Source organism: Anser anser, assembly GCF_964211835.1.
Source record: "Anser anser genome assembly, chromosome: 3".
Taxonomy (NCBI): Eukaryota; Metazoa; Chordata; class Aves; order Anseriformes; family Anatidae; genus Anser; species Anser anser.
Window position 1 is genome coordinate 17,129,217 of NC_139722.1, and position 15,249 is coordinate 17,144,465.

The window sequence follows — 15,249 nt, forward strand, 5'->3', positions numbered from 1 at the left end:
AATGGATTTAATCAGCACATTATTTCATCTAGGGATGGATGGGAATGGAACACACAACAAGAACTATTTACAAAAAGATATCTGGGATATGGCCATCCTGGTTTGGAGGGACATGAGCATGTATGACTACAGGCTGGGCCATAGCATTTGGCTCCAGAAACTAAAAGTGATCTCCAGTTAGCTCTGTGTATTATTATAGTTGTAGCATAGTATAGATGCAGCTGTGTAGCAGCAGCCATGAGGCTGGATCAGGAATAATCACCCTGATCACCACTAATCCCCGCTGTTTTTTCCTTGAAGCCCTCTACGGCCAAACTTGGGAATGAACCTGGAGTCCCCCAGGTAAACCAGTGGCTACTGTTGAGGAGCTAAACTGTTGAGGAGCTGAACTGTATTCTTTAGGACACAGAGATATGCCACATGGGCACTTCTGGATGCACCATCAAGTCAACCTACTGCCTGAGTGACGGTAAGGCACCAGCTGAAACGTCCTTCCTAGAGAGGCCCCAGCCTTGAAGAGCACCAGGGAGCAAGGGAGCTGTAGGCAGCACTGAAGTGAGTTGAAGGTCTCAAGAAACAGGCTTCAACCTGTTTCTGGGATTGAGCAGATCAGGCACAAGCTCAATGTAGCCTTTGAGTAAGTGGTGTGGAGGAAAGTGGCTGGATTGTGGCACCTAACATTTTAATTATATTCAATTCACACTTTACTTGATCATAGTGTAAGTGTATAGCCAGTGCCAACATCATTGTTAGCACAGCTTTTTGTTTTTGCACACATACTAACATATCTACTAAAAGGACATGTTTTTGTCAATGTCTCTCTTAAAAACCCCCATGCCAATCTGTTTACCCTGTCAGGTGACTCAAGCTTAACATCAATGTTTGTAATGAATTTTAAGCGTATCAATAGCAATAGGAGAACGGTTTGTTTGAAAAAAATATTAGAAGTTTATCTTTCCAGATAGACTGTTTTCAGCAATACCTCAGTCCAGCTATATGCAGATTTAATAACTCTAACATAATCTACATTCAAAGAGGGCATTTTTCAAATGCAGAGGGAGTGCAATTGTCCCCAGGTCTATTCAGTGGGATAGGGGACGTTGTCCTTATATGTCTTTTAAGCCTCTGGAGATTTCTCACCTTTGTACTTGCAGTAGGGATGGCAAGACCACAAATTGTTCTGTAGCTGTGCATTGACAGGCACAGTTCTGCCATTCTGTGTTTGGAGGTGTTGAATTGCTGCTGACTTGTTTGTCATAATATTAGTCCTAATGCCATTTAAAAATTACTGCCTGTTGGCTGCTCTTGCCTCTCTCTTAAGTGATGGTGAATTAGAGAGAAAGCAAGGAAGGAGCTGGACTCAAACATCCTCTGCAGTAAGCTTTGATGGGAGGAGATAGGGACAGGGACAGTTTTATACCATAAGAATTGTTCCATTTTCTTTGCATTTCTCTTTCTACAAACATACTTCTTCACCTCTCCCCAAACAGAAAGACAACAAAAAATCTCATTAGGCAAAGGGTTATGCATTTCTTCTAATGCACCTGCCAAATACCACAAGCAACTAAATTCTGAACCCAAGATAGGGAAGCCAGCTTTATCTGTGGGATGAAATGCAGCTTGTCCTCAGGAAGGACATCACAGTTCAGCTCAGAAGCATGAGCTGGAAAAGACACACTGCATCATGTAATCTATCTACTAGGATGCACAACTTGAAAAGAGTTCGTATGTCACCGCAATATGTCCTCTTGTTTATCTTCCAGACAGATTTCATGTATCATGTTGATAAATTGGGCAATGCACAGGGCCAGTTCCCTCCTACTGAGGTGAGTGGGAGCTGCATGGTGCCTGATACCAAAGCTCGGGAATTATTCAGATTGACTAACATAGCTGAGTGCATGCCAGGCTTGTTTTATTTTCCTTGTTAGATTTCTTGGGGAGAGATGGAGCTTAGGGGTAAGTAGGTTTCAGGAGCAGACTGGGGACTGTAGCCCCACCTGATTAGCAGCACCCCACATAGCATATGTAGCTCAGGACCTGCAAAATGAGTGTAGCTGTATAACTTGGTGAGCAGCCCAGCTGCAGGTACAAGTGGTTCAGGGTTCAGCGAAAACAAAATCCCCCTTGCTCTGCTTGAGCTAATGTACAAGGTTTATCCTTTTTAGTATTTGTCCTGGAGGGTTGCTTAAGGCATTACTATAACATAAACAATTATTAATAATGATTCAGCAGCTATGTTACTCTCTGTAAAAGAAAACAAAACCAAATAAGGCTAATCTTTTGCAATACTACTTGCAGTTTCTTATAGGGAATGGTATCCATCTTCCAGTCATAAAATAATTAAATCTCATTGCATTCCAGTGGTGAAAGATCTTGAACACACCCCAAGTCTTCGATCCTCAAATGGTGAGTATTCTGGGGGATCTGGGTCCAAATATTAAGGCCATATTTTACCAAAATGGCTTTTGATTTTTGTTTTGTTTTGTTTTGTTTGAATACTCAAAGCCTGTTCAGTATCAGTGCAGTGAACAACACTCATACACCTGGACCCTGTGTCTTGCATTTGCCTCTCACATTCGTGGAGTAAAACAGAGACCATTTCTTTCCTCTGGGATCCAAAACCCAGTGCTGAGCACCGTGGTCAAGCAGCTGCTGACTGGTGCATGTCCTTCTGTGAAGCCCATCTGCAACTGTGCTGTTTCCATGCCTAGGGCTCACATGGAGAAGCCCTCATGTGCAGCTTCTCCCCCAGCACTTGATGTTTGCCCCAGGACCATTATCCTGCAGCAGCACAGGTACAATATTGCCTTGTGTGATGTGTGAGGGGTTTGCTCCTTTCCTGATGAGTAGTGTGCTCTAATGGGTAGAGCTGTTGAAATTTAATGGACACTGCTGCTCAGCCAGGGGCAGCAAGATTGTCCAAGGTAGTATTCCACTTCTGTATGTGAGAATGGGAAGGAGAGTGAATATGAAAAGTTAGGGAGGCAGTGCTATAGGGAGTGTAGGGAGGGGTTGTATGGCTATGTCTCTTTTGCTCGACAGCTTTCTGCTACCACAGACATACCTCTAACTCCAAAAACTTCGCTAGTGTAGCTGTCTGGCCAAAAAATACATTTAATTTTGCTTCTGTTCTGTCAGAAAACAAGAAGGAGTTAACCCAAGTGCTGTCATCATCATAAATACAGCTTGGAGAGGGAGGGAGCTATGTCACCAATCCATTCTGAATTCAGCCTGGCGGTGCAGAGAAAAAAGAGTGTGTGGCCAAGAAGAAAACCACCTTGTATATCAAAACACACACGGAGGAAATTAGGTTGAGAATGAGAGATGCTGAACATAAAGAGAATAAAGCAAGAGAATAGAACCAGAGATAATAGAAATAAACAGCAACAGCCAGATTCAGATGCTCTTTTCCTCATTGGAGATGACTTAACAGACACAAGCTGCCTCACTGGAAAGGTATGCAGGCAGGTGTGACTCAGGATCAGTCCAAATGTGGCCTGTTATTCTATCCAAGGTGAACGTTAAAATATAGAAGTAAATAACAGTATTTTGTACCTGAATTAGTGATTGTAAGGGACTGATTCCAACATGCCTTAGGGATTTAGCTACAGAAATCCCACTGACCTTCAGCAGTGCTTATGCACCTACATTCCTTAGGTGCTTAAGAGAATCTTGTGTGTATGTACTGGGCTCAAGAAAAAGTCCATTACTATTATTGTAATGTGAACATGGTTTTAAGATCCTGTAATGTACTTGATTTTATACAAATGTGCCCAGCAGTATTTGTCAGGTCAGGGTTGTTGCCATCAAAGTGTAAAGTTCAAACGGGTGTGAATTACTGAGACTTACGGTTGTACTTTGAATTATGTCTTTTTATATTTACATGAGAGTGTCCTTTCCGAGTCACATCTGTTTTTTGTGTTGTTTACAAACTGCTCTAAAAAGCTGAGCTGAGAATATTTGCAGTTAGTTCAGTATGTCAAACAGAGGAATAGAATTATCTCTATTCTTAAACCATGATTATTTATGTAGCAGGCATGTTGGCCAACAAAAAGAATGAAAGCTGACGGGCATGAAAATAACCAGGCTGCTTGTACATGAGTCTTGCTTGCTGTGGTCTCAGCAGGAGCTTGAAGAGGACTGTGTAAATCATGAAACAAAGGGCGCACAGTTAATGCATGCCAGAGATGACCAGTTGTGGGGCTACTTCATGCTACAAATCCCACCTGGTGGTGTGGCTGAGAAAGGAGAAAAAGAAATCAGGGCACTGCAGGAGCCCATGTGGCTTTTCTCTGGAAATGTAGCTGGTAGCACAGAGTGTGGGCTGGCACACAAATTTACCAGTTTAATCTACACATGCAGAATAAGTACAAGAAGGCATGTAACTGGGTGGATTATGCATGTGTTTGATGCACACCCAAAGATAAATTAAAAGAAGATTAAACATAAATTACAGTTGTAAAACAAGGTAATCAGAAATGTGAATATGTCAGTATTAGGGCAGCTGTGTGCCTTAATCTGATGCCTACAGGCATACCTATTAGTACACATACTGTGAGAACTCCTACATGATCACATACAGTGTTTTTCCATGGGGTCCCTACTTTGTTTATTGAATGGCATGGACAGAGATTGCTGAATGAGACAGGTGATCAATGTTGTTTTTTTTTTAAATTTTAATATTATTTTTATTTTTAACCTTGTTTTTTTAAGAAATGATCTTGTTATTGTCTGCTGGCCACTTTTCTCTCTGATGACTTCAAGTCTAGTGGACTCACCATGCTCCTCACAATGCTGTTCCAGCAGCAGGCAAACACCAGACAAGGAATTTTTATAGCATCATGGACCTTCTTCCGGCAACTGAGTACCTCACAAGTACTTAGCAAGCTTTGCAGTGATAAAAGGAGAGCTGAGTGTTATGGTCTGCATGCTATGGGAGAGGATGTAAACACAGAGCCACCAGTTCTGTTTGCCTTAATAATCTTTTGTATAAAACGGAACACAATTAGATTTTTCTGATGTGCCAAGAACTGGCAGCTCTCAGAGCTGAGGCAAGTCAGGACTACTGACAGGCCATCCATCCTGTGGACTCAGTGGTACACATCTCACAGCACTGCTCTTTTGCACTTGTGTTGTGTGAGTGTGTTTCCTATGTGTTGTTTGATGTGGCTTGCCTCACTCCTTGTAAACCTATTTGACTCCACATAATGCAGTGGCCTCAGATGAATCTGGAAGCTGAAGTAATAGGGAATATATTACTGCATTTTCAACACAGAGTGGAAATTGTGGAAAGGTGAGAATCTTGGCACTGCTCTTACACTGAGAGCATGAAGAACGGTTTACTCTACTTGATAGCAAGCTATGATGACAGACAGTTTGTCTATTGTTGGTATCTCACAGTGTGTCTCCCTCCCACCCACCTTTCTCAAACTCACATTCCTGTAGCCCCACAAGATCCTTGTGCTTTAAGCTCCATCTCACAATGCCAAGGCAGGTTAATGGAGCAATGCAGAACACTGTACTTTGGAACCCGTTTTTCTTTTATCTTCCTTTCTTCTTATTATTTTTTTATTTTCTCCATGGGAAAGAATTTTTGAGGCAAATATTACTTAGGCCTCTTTAAATGGCCTGTGTAAAGGGGAAAGGAAAAAAGGAATAAAGCAAACAACGCATGGAAACTTTTGCAAAGATGAAAGCAGAAGGGTATTTATTACAGTAAAAATGCATCAGGTTGAACAAAAGGATCTCTCTGGAACGCCTTGCTGGTATGGTCATCTCCTTGATGTCAGAGTTTACTCATTTGTGGAAGACTTTATGGGATCAGGATACAAAATATTTCTTATATTTTGGCTACTTCTATTAAATTTGACAGCTCAAAATTACTAAGATTTATGAAGTAATTCTTAATTAGTCTAAATCACTTACATATACTATGGAGTCTTTCATAATATCTACTAAGAGATACATAATATATACAAAATCTTGATCTAAACAGGCAATTGGATGTTATTGGATGTTGCAATATGAAGCTTATCTGTTCTTTTCCTTATACAGGAAACCTTCTGGTATAGGATTCTTGATTGCTTATATAGCATACTGACATATATAGACTCAAATCAACAACTTTGTAGAAAGTTTTTGTAGTCTGTATAAAGTGGAGAAAATGAGAAAAAATGTGGCAATATTTGCTACTATGATGAGTAAATTAGAACTCTTCTTATAAAGCTGATACTGAGCTATTTAAGGTTTTAGATACACATAACATTACGCAGTCAAAGCGAAGGTGCCTCATCCCATATTGCACTGCTTTTGATATAAATAAAATGTATGTGCAATATTTTATTTCATTTCAGAAAATTAATCCAAGAACACAACTGCATGATCTTGTATGGCAACATAAGTTTGTATTCATGGCTGATTTTTTTCCCCTTTACACAGAAGAATAATGTGGGTTGATGCAGTGTCCTAACACAATAGGGGCTAATGAATAGAGCTTGCTGCACTCAAGAGACTGCAGTTCAATTACTAGTGGTGCCAATCAAGTCAGAAATATTAACCATGGTAACAGCAGATTTGAGTTGCATGGAATGAAGCAGTGGCTTCTTGGGGAAGATCGCCTCTTGGGAGAGAAGGGGATGCTTACAGTAAGAGTTGCCGAAGGTCGGAGAATGCTTCTTTGTGGCAAAAGAGAGTAGTACTCAGCTCATGCTACAGGGAGCTCTGTGTTGTTTGTATTTGTTTTCACTGCAATGTGCCTGAGAGGTTGTAACTAGCAAGTGTGCTTAACTATGGGGCCTATACTATGTGCCTAGCATATAGAAATGTATTTCCTGTGTATGTGTGCACGCATTACACAAGGTACTTGCTATACCCTAATATGTTGTACAATATATTAGCTAATTATGTGAAAGATACATTTAAATGGAGATTAGGTCCTAAACAGGAGTAAAATGTTGCTGAAGTCATTGTGACTGCACTGAATTCCACCAATCGAAGCTGTAGCCTTTTATAAGGATTTACTTAATATAGTGCATTTGTTCTGCTGGCTGATGATCAGAGTGAGGATCCCTTGATTTGATACAATGGCAGTGTTATGTATTAGTAGCATGAACAGGAAGCAGCTGGCATCCTGTTCAGAAAACAATCTCAGTTTTTATTGCAGAGAACAATGTTGAAAAACAGCACGTGTGTGTGAGGGGCCTAATCCTTAAAAATGTGGGAGTTGAGATACTGTCCCTTTTCATTGACTAGTCACTTCTGGACTATCGCTCTCAATTTGTCTTTCTTCACAGAAAGCTGTTCTGGTTTTGGTCTTTTGGAATACAGAGAAAACCAGCTTGAACCCCAAAATGGCTGTTTTGCACCTGTCTGCTGCCTTATCCTGCTGGTGAGTATGCTTAGCTGTGTAGTACTTTTCCCTTTCTCTTATTAGTTGGCACACCTTCTTCATCAGCATTACTGACAACATTTCCTACTCTTTTCATTGCATATCATTAAAACAGCTAGCTGTTAGGTATAGTTACTGTGTTGAAGGATCTTATATCCATTGTTTCCTCAAACTTTTATAAAAATATCGTATGGGTTTGTTAATAGTTGAAGAGTGAGCAGCTAACAAATTGAATGTGTCTGCAAAGATGGAAAAGATGGTAAAAATAATGTGCACTTAATACATTTTTTTTTCCTGAGGAATTTGGAATGTGCAACAACTATCTTATACATTTCATGGTATCTCTGTAAGGCAAACAGGTGTAGTGCCTGGGCAGAGAAGCTGAATCATAGAGGTTCGTCTTGTCTAGATCAGGATGAAATGTCGTCATACCAGTCTAGTCTCATCACTTTAGGTCCCTCTTAAAGCCAAATATTTTGCAGTTTCAGGGGATGGTTCATCTTGGCTATCTCATCACCTGCACCAAGATGAGAGTAAGGGAGCTCTCCACTGGTCAGAAATAGAGCATAGGGACACTTCTTCAACCCACACTTGGGCTCTAAACCCAGATGAGATGGAGTGACTTGAGGAGTGTGTCCTGACAAGTCAGGAAAAACAGCAGCCAAGGAAGTGAGGTCAGGCAAGGCCATCTGGTAACTGAGGCTGTGTCCTGGCTGCCAGAGGGCTGAATTTTAATCCCACTTTTATCATTATTGTCTGTTTGAAAAGAGACAGTCGCTCTCCATCATTACCTACTTTTGCCCCCTTTCCTCCCACGCTTTGTCTGTCTTGAGCACTGAGCATTTATTCAGAGGGGGAGACAGTCCCCCTTTCCACCTAATGATGAAAGAATCCGGTGTCTCACTCCTAGTAGAAAACATGAGCCATCTGTTTAGGATATCCTGGTAAATAATGCGTCTAAGTCATTGCTGTTTCAGTTGCATAAGTGACTTAAGCAATCAGTGGAGGAGGGATGAGGAGCCACTTGTCATGTTTCATAGACTACTGCTCTAACCATTGGGCTAAACTGTGATTTACTCACAGGATTAAAGAATAACCATTTATTGTGAAACACCACCAGAAGCAGGTTGAGGAAGCTAGTGCTTAGATTGACAGACAATTTGTTGTCAAGACATTTGCTTCAGAAATGCAAGAACCATGTTCAAGTCATGTTATGACTGGTTCAGAACTGTTCCTGAAACCAAGGTAGTCTACAATCTTGGTAGCCACTAGGATACCGGGCTCTTTTCTTGTCAACTCAAGGTATATAAAATAATACACAGTCTGTCTGATTACTCTGAATGCCTAGTTCAGTGTCTAGAGAAGTCTCTTTGGAGAAGTGTCTTCGGTTCAAACTGTGATTAGTCAAAGGCAGAGCTGGGCCAGTCTCACATGTTTGTGCAGGTCCACAATTACTGGGAGACAGTATGAAACCAGGGTGATAGATAGCAGTATTATCAGCATCTAGCTCTCAAACCCTTATTCCACTTGTTCAATGCAAATCCAGAAATAATTTTGGGATTACTGAAATTAAAATTTTTGGCAGGCTTTCAGTATTATTTCACCTGGTCATGATGTTTAAGGTAATCTCCCCACAGTGCCTATTGAGTTTCTTGTAATGGCACTTTTATTAGGCAATGTGTGAAATACAGGAAACAATAAATTGGAAACTATGCACCCTACATTTCATCCTTGGCTCTTTTGGCTTCAGTGAAATATTCTGTATTATCTAAGATCTTCATTCCTTTACTTTCCATTTTTCTCCTTTTTTTTTTTTTTTTTTTTGTCAAATAATCTCAGCTATTTTGGCAGACCCATGATTGCACTATTCTCTCCAGCAAAAGTTGCTAATAATCTGTAAATGAAATGTCACTGTCTCCAAATTTTATTTCTTTCCATGCAAAAATACAGTTAAAAACCCTACTGTTTTTGAATCCTTCCCCCTCACCTGAGTGGAAGTGTAGGAAAGGAAATCTGTTTAATCTTCATTCTCATGCTTTCCTGATTCACCTGGCTACTCCTGGGAATTTAAAGGAAAACAATTCAATAAGGCAGAGGAAAAATGCAGCCTAACTTTTATGCAATGTTTTAGGATAAGTGAGATTCCACAGTTATTATCCCTCTCTTCAGCTCTTGTCTACCATATAAAGAAATGTGTTGTCTTACTAGCGAAGTATTTATGCTAGAATATGGATTTAATAACAAGGTAAGTTTTATTTCTGACCTAATAACTAATGTTAGTTGAATGATATTCAGGCCAGATCTACTAACACCAGCATACCCTTTGTTTTGAACAATATTGCATTCTGTATAAAGAAAGAAAATATCTCCATAACAAACAAAAAATCCCAACAGGCCAACCAAACAAATAAAAAATGAGGACCTTGAGTCTAGTAAGAACCTTATAAATTGTTCTCCATCTCTTTTCTTATTTAGAAAGTTTAGTACAATAGCTTGCCTTCAGAAAACATTTGCTATCAAAGAATATGGGCTACTTAGTTATTTCCTTGTCTGAAGTCACAGTTCTTGATATCCAGTATGATTTTGCTGAGCTTTTTAAATGATTGCAAGTCATAAATAATGCACACCCTTGTACAAGGGTGTAAAAGATCCATCTACCTGAGTAGTCATTTACTTTAGAGTCATACTAGAATGGGAGCGATAAGTCATTCTTTTAGATTTGTTATGATAAAACAGGTGAATTCTGTGGTAAAACCAAAAAGGAGCATGGGTTTCACAGAGATCATAAGCCATATGCTCAGACGCTGGTGGAGCCTGTCCCTCAGCTGGCATACAGAGGAAAAAATTACTGTCTAGAAATCAGTATAAAGAGCCTAATTGAACATGAGGCAGAGGCAGATTAGGAGCATGTGTAAACAGGAATTACTTTACTGCTGTGACAGTAATTTACCTGCACTGCAGATATGCTGGGAAAAGAAGGTACCCCATGGGAAGCTGCATGTCTCTAAGAGGGCAAAGCAAGATCATAGAATCATAGAATCATAGAATATCCTGAGTTGGAAGGGACCCATAAGGATCATCAAGTCCAACTCCTGGCACCGCACAGGTGTGCCCAAAAGCTTAGACCATGATGTTTGTTTGGTTTAGACCAAGATGTTTGCCTCAGAGGTGGGACAAACTATGTGGTGCATTTACCTTACCTCTTGGCTTTCAGCTGAAATACTTTTAACTCCAGAAGAAATCCCTTATTTTAGCAGGATTAGTGTTCTCTGGGGTCTATATCTTACTGGTTCTGGACATAGAATTTTATGCCCAGTCTACTGCAGAGAGGCTGGTAACAAAAGAGGTGACCATGTAGCCAAAAAGAGAAGAACAGTTCATCATACAAAGGGCAGCCAATACATATCTGGAATTTGAAGAAGATATTGACTGTACCCATTACCATGGTAATCATGTACATTAACGTAAGTTTCAAAGCACGAGAGTTTCTTATTTAGTACCTACAAACTGAATATAAGACATAAAGGGTGGTGAATTGGATAATGGAGAACAGATCTCAATGCAAAGAGTCAATGCAATCAGAGATCTGTGTGCACGTAAGTCTTTCTCACAGAGAATTTAATCTTGATAGCAAGGAGATTCCTGAATGCCATTATCTTGCTTAGTACAAGTGGTTCATCAGGATCGTATTTTGTTATGCACATTGACTAACTGTTGATCTTTCCAAAACAACAGAACCAATGCCTTAGGCCTCAGAATCACTCAGGAGTTGTTTGAAGACTTATAGAGGTGTATAAATACCATACTGTTATAAATTGCAGGAGAATTATTCCTTTTTTTTAAGACAAGAAATGTGGCTGCTATTATTTTTTGCTGCATAACAGTCCATCAGTTTCTTCCCAATTTGTATGGATGTGTTAAATTTCAGTCGTTTGCCCTGTCAGTTTTTCTGATACATGGTACATTATTTTCTCTAAGACGCTTAAGTGGTAGTGATTGGCAGTATGTGGTGAATAGAAAAGGGAGCTTTATTTTAAAAGGAAGAATTATATCTAAGTTCTATGTGTGAAAATAAAATATAGGCACTCCATTGTAAATTATATGTTGCTGTTGTTGCTGCTTCATGTTATGTTGAAGCACCACAGCCAATACAACATTCAGCATATGCAATGGCCCTAAGTTATTAAAGAAGAAGCAGGCAGTCATATATCACAGTGTCAGCATCAGCAACACCCAGTCAGTTAATCTCTAGCAGTCTCTGGTATAAGTTAGATTACCCTAGAAGTATGTATGCAGTCTCTCTCTTTGAGTAGGGAGTTGAATATCAAGTATAAGCTTTCTGATGTAAAAACAGGAAACAGGAACTGTACTTTAAATGCACTAGCAATGATGCTGGAATGCTTCGGCTCGTTTGGTTTACCAAATGATGGCAATAGAAATATTTAGCTGTGCCATCTTTTAGTGACTCTGCAAAGGAAAAATAAACCATGATACGATTTTCATGTCCTTTAAGGTGCAAAGACCTGGCTGCAAACTGCAGGTGGTCACCAATCTTTTCAGACTGGAATATCAACTTTGGTATTAGCCTCTCAATCAGGAAAACAGCTGGTCTATGGATGTAAATAGCTGCTAAACGCATGTGCTTAGTGATTCTTCATTTCCATTTTGAAAGATCTTCTATAGTAACAAGTACTATGTGAAGCTTTTTGGTGACTGTGGTGATGACATAGTTGTAGGTTACATGTTGAAATATTTCTACATTGTGCCTACGGTACCACATGAGTAACCCACAAGGTGGACAAATAAATAAAGACAGAAGCCAAGCTTTCACAGTCTATATCCAGTAACGAGTTCCACCAAGAATTCTGAAGTTTCTTACAGGACTTGCATACTTCCCTGCCTTGCCTTCTCTTTCTTCTGCTTTGCTTCACTTTGCTTTGCTTTCCTTTTCACCAACCAATCAAGCAATTTAGCAGAGGCTGTAATCACAAAATCAGAGCAAACAACAGGTTTGTGTGAGTAGAGCTGGACTGAAGTTTGTCCATTTCAAAGAGGCAGGCTCTGAAGTTGAGGGAAGGTGACAAGAAGCATGCTTCCCACGGCTACCTCTGCCAGGAAGATTCAGAGCCTTGGAATAAATGAGGAGAAACATTCCAGGAGATATAAGCAGTCTTCTTGGTGCTTCCTAAGCACAGAAAGAATCAAACATTGCTTCTCCTTGGATGCAGTTGAAAGAGCAACTGAAAGACAATTTAAAAGAAAATGAGAAATATGACCAACTTTTCTCTAGGTAACTGCTTCTTCTGACATAGCTGTGTCCAGGATGTAGATAACAAGGAACAAATGTTACCAATTCTGGGTACAATAGATCAGCAGTTTTGTTTTCACCGATGACTAATAGTGATCAATGGTAGGTGGTCTGCAGTTGAAAACTGGAACTATATTAAGAATTATTTTCAGTATTATCTTTAAGTAAAAGTTATATTATAAGAATGAGGAATTATTTTTTTTTTTTTAATTTGAGTGACAGCAATGGATGATCGGTCCTAAATGTTTGTGAACCAACAGCTGAAGGACAGCATGTCCCAATGAAGTGCTGCTCTCTGCATCTAGAAAATGACTGAGGCAGTTACGACTTTATGCTGGTTTGGGTTAAAAAGCTCATGAATGAAGGGGAATGCTCTGTATCAGAATTCCTGTATGTGGATGTAAAGAAAAAAAGAGAGAAGACAGAGTTAGAAGAATGGCAAACAGGGACTAAGACAACTGCTTGAGGTACCAAATGCTGGTAATAAGACTATGCCAGCTTGGAAAAATTATGTCACCTTTGGAATCAAAGCAATTAGTCATAAGTCACTTCCTTTTCTCCTTTTCTTTCTCAGAAAGATCAACATTTACATAGATGAAGTTGTTTATGCATGATGAAATTTGTTCAGTATTCTTTGTGCTTGAGACAGATGAGTCTGTGTACACTGGGTACATGTAGGTAGTTATGAATACTGGAGAACACTCGCAATTACTATTACTTGGGCTTCACACTTGAGAACAATGACATCCACCAGTAAGGAAGACAACACTGGAAAAACCCAAAACTTTCCCTTCTTTTTAAAAGGGTAGATGATAGAAACCATGTTGGTGAGCTGTTACTCCAACACCTTTATTTATTTATTTATTCATTCATTCTCGTAACCACGAAGAGAGGTTAGACAGCCCCACCCTCTGAGATGGAGGTTTTCTCTATGGCAATGGGTAGGGATTGTGTGCCCCTTTCCTTCAGCCTTTTAAAACTATCAATAGTGTTTCTAGTTTTAGAAGAAAAAATAAATGTAATATATTCAGTGTTTGTGATAAGCAAAGTTTAGGTTTAAAATGAGTCATTCCTTGCAATTAGAGACAATAAAAAGGTATGTGGAATGGTAAAACTGCCATGCACACCTCTTTAATCTAGCTTCACGAAAGATATGTTTGCCTTGCTAAACACTTAACAATACTGACAGTGGAACAGAGATGCCTTGCACTCACACATTATTTGATCAGGCAATTCTTGTTGTACTGTACATAGCTAGAGAGTTGCTTTAAATACAATAAATAAAAGTAAAATCTTACACAAGGCAGCACGGCTTAGTAATTGCTGTTTTGGAGCTCACGTCGCTGCAGTTATTTAGCTCAGCATTTCATCTCCAGCTGCAGCACAATTTTTGCCAAATATAGATAAATGAAGTTAAAGTTATTGGCAACGACTAGTTCTGTATCCCTGTTTCGAGTTCATAGATTTCATAGGAAAGGCCTTCCTTTATTTTTGTAGCTAGCAATTGTTTTGAACTCCAACGTTCCACTACAACAGTGTTTTCAGTTCTACTTTATCAGACAGATACTGGTAAACAGAGAGAATGAGCAGGTTCCCTGTTTGAGAAATACACCACATGAAATGTGAGGGAGGAACAAGCTAAGAAACTGAACCTCACCCAGCATATTTCAGGGGTTTAATGTAATCTTGATACCAAATCTGCAGACAGGGCCTTTCAGCGTGGGATGTGCAACTCGATGGAGTGCTAATTTAATTACTTTCTGCATTGTACAGGATGGCCTGGTAGCGGGGTCTGCTGCAGACCAACCCTCTCGCTACGAACTAAGTACAGATGACTTTCTGGCTTCTTTGGACCTTCTGTAGAGAACAACTCCATCCAGCCAAATTTAACAAATGAGACACTAGTATATAATAGATACATAACATTGAATGTATACTAAGTCACTGTAGAAACATTTACTACTAAATAAACGCAAGAATTATAAAATTTAAACTACATATACTCCTATTTCTTCAGATTAGTTCAGTTCCTTTTCCTTCTCACTCTCACACACACATCAGATTTTTTTATTTTTATTTTTTTTGGTTCTTATATGTAAACAAGTAAGGGGTGGGTCAGGAAATGCTGGTGTTTGCCCCTGACCCACGTGGCTGCTTTTGCTTTGATCTGTGATCCCTCTTTAAAGGCAGGTAGACAAGGTTTCTACTCTCCTTTCTACTCTCCAGAAAGCAAACTCATGGAGCTTTTATTTCGAATAGCTATGCATAGTAAAACACATATCAAGGAGTGCTGTGAAATAGTCTAGGTGGAAAGGAGAAAGTACTTTTTTATGTCCAAACACTGTCCTAGAGTTTCTTTCCACAAACCTTCCATATTGACAAGCATGTGTAAATCTTTTTTCGTAAGCTGCTTTCTCTGTGGTAACTTCACTTGGGAGCATAGCTTTAGAAGTTCTCTAAAACTCTAATATTACATTGGAAAGATGCATGGTTTGCCAGTAAGATTTCAAAGAGAAATTATTTTTTTCAGAATTAGAAGAGCAAACAATTTTAT

The 15,249-nt window shown here is 39.5% G+C and overlaps 1 protein-coding gene across 4 annotated transcripts in view; it reads left to right on the forward strand.

Moving 5' to 3' along the window:
• The first annotated feature begins 333 nt into the window (after positions 1-333).
• The window catches only part of LOC310896234 (uncharacterized protein), a 193,822-nt gene continuing 178,906 nt past the window's right edge, over positions 334-15,249 (forward strand). For all 4 annotated transcript variants that reach the window (XM_083828276.1, XM_083828277.1, XM_083828278.1 and 1 more), the window contains exons 1-3: positions 334-469; positions 2,362-2,406; positions 7,293-7,387. In XM_083828276.1, coding sequence (XP_083684402.1) covers positions 421-469; positions 2,362-2,406; positions 7,293-7,387 — 189 coding nt within the window. In that variant the 5' untranslated portion in view covers positions 334-420. The remainder of the gene's footprint in view (positions 470-2,361; positions 2,407-7,292; positions 7,388-15,249) is intronic.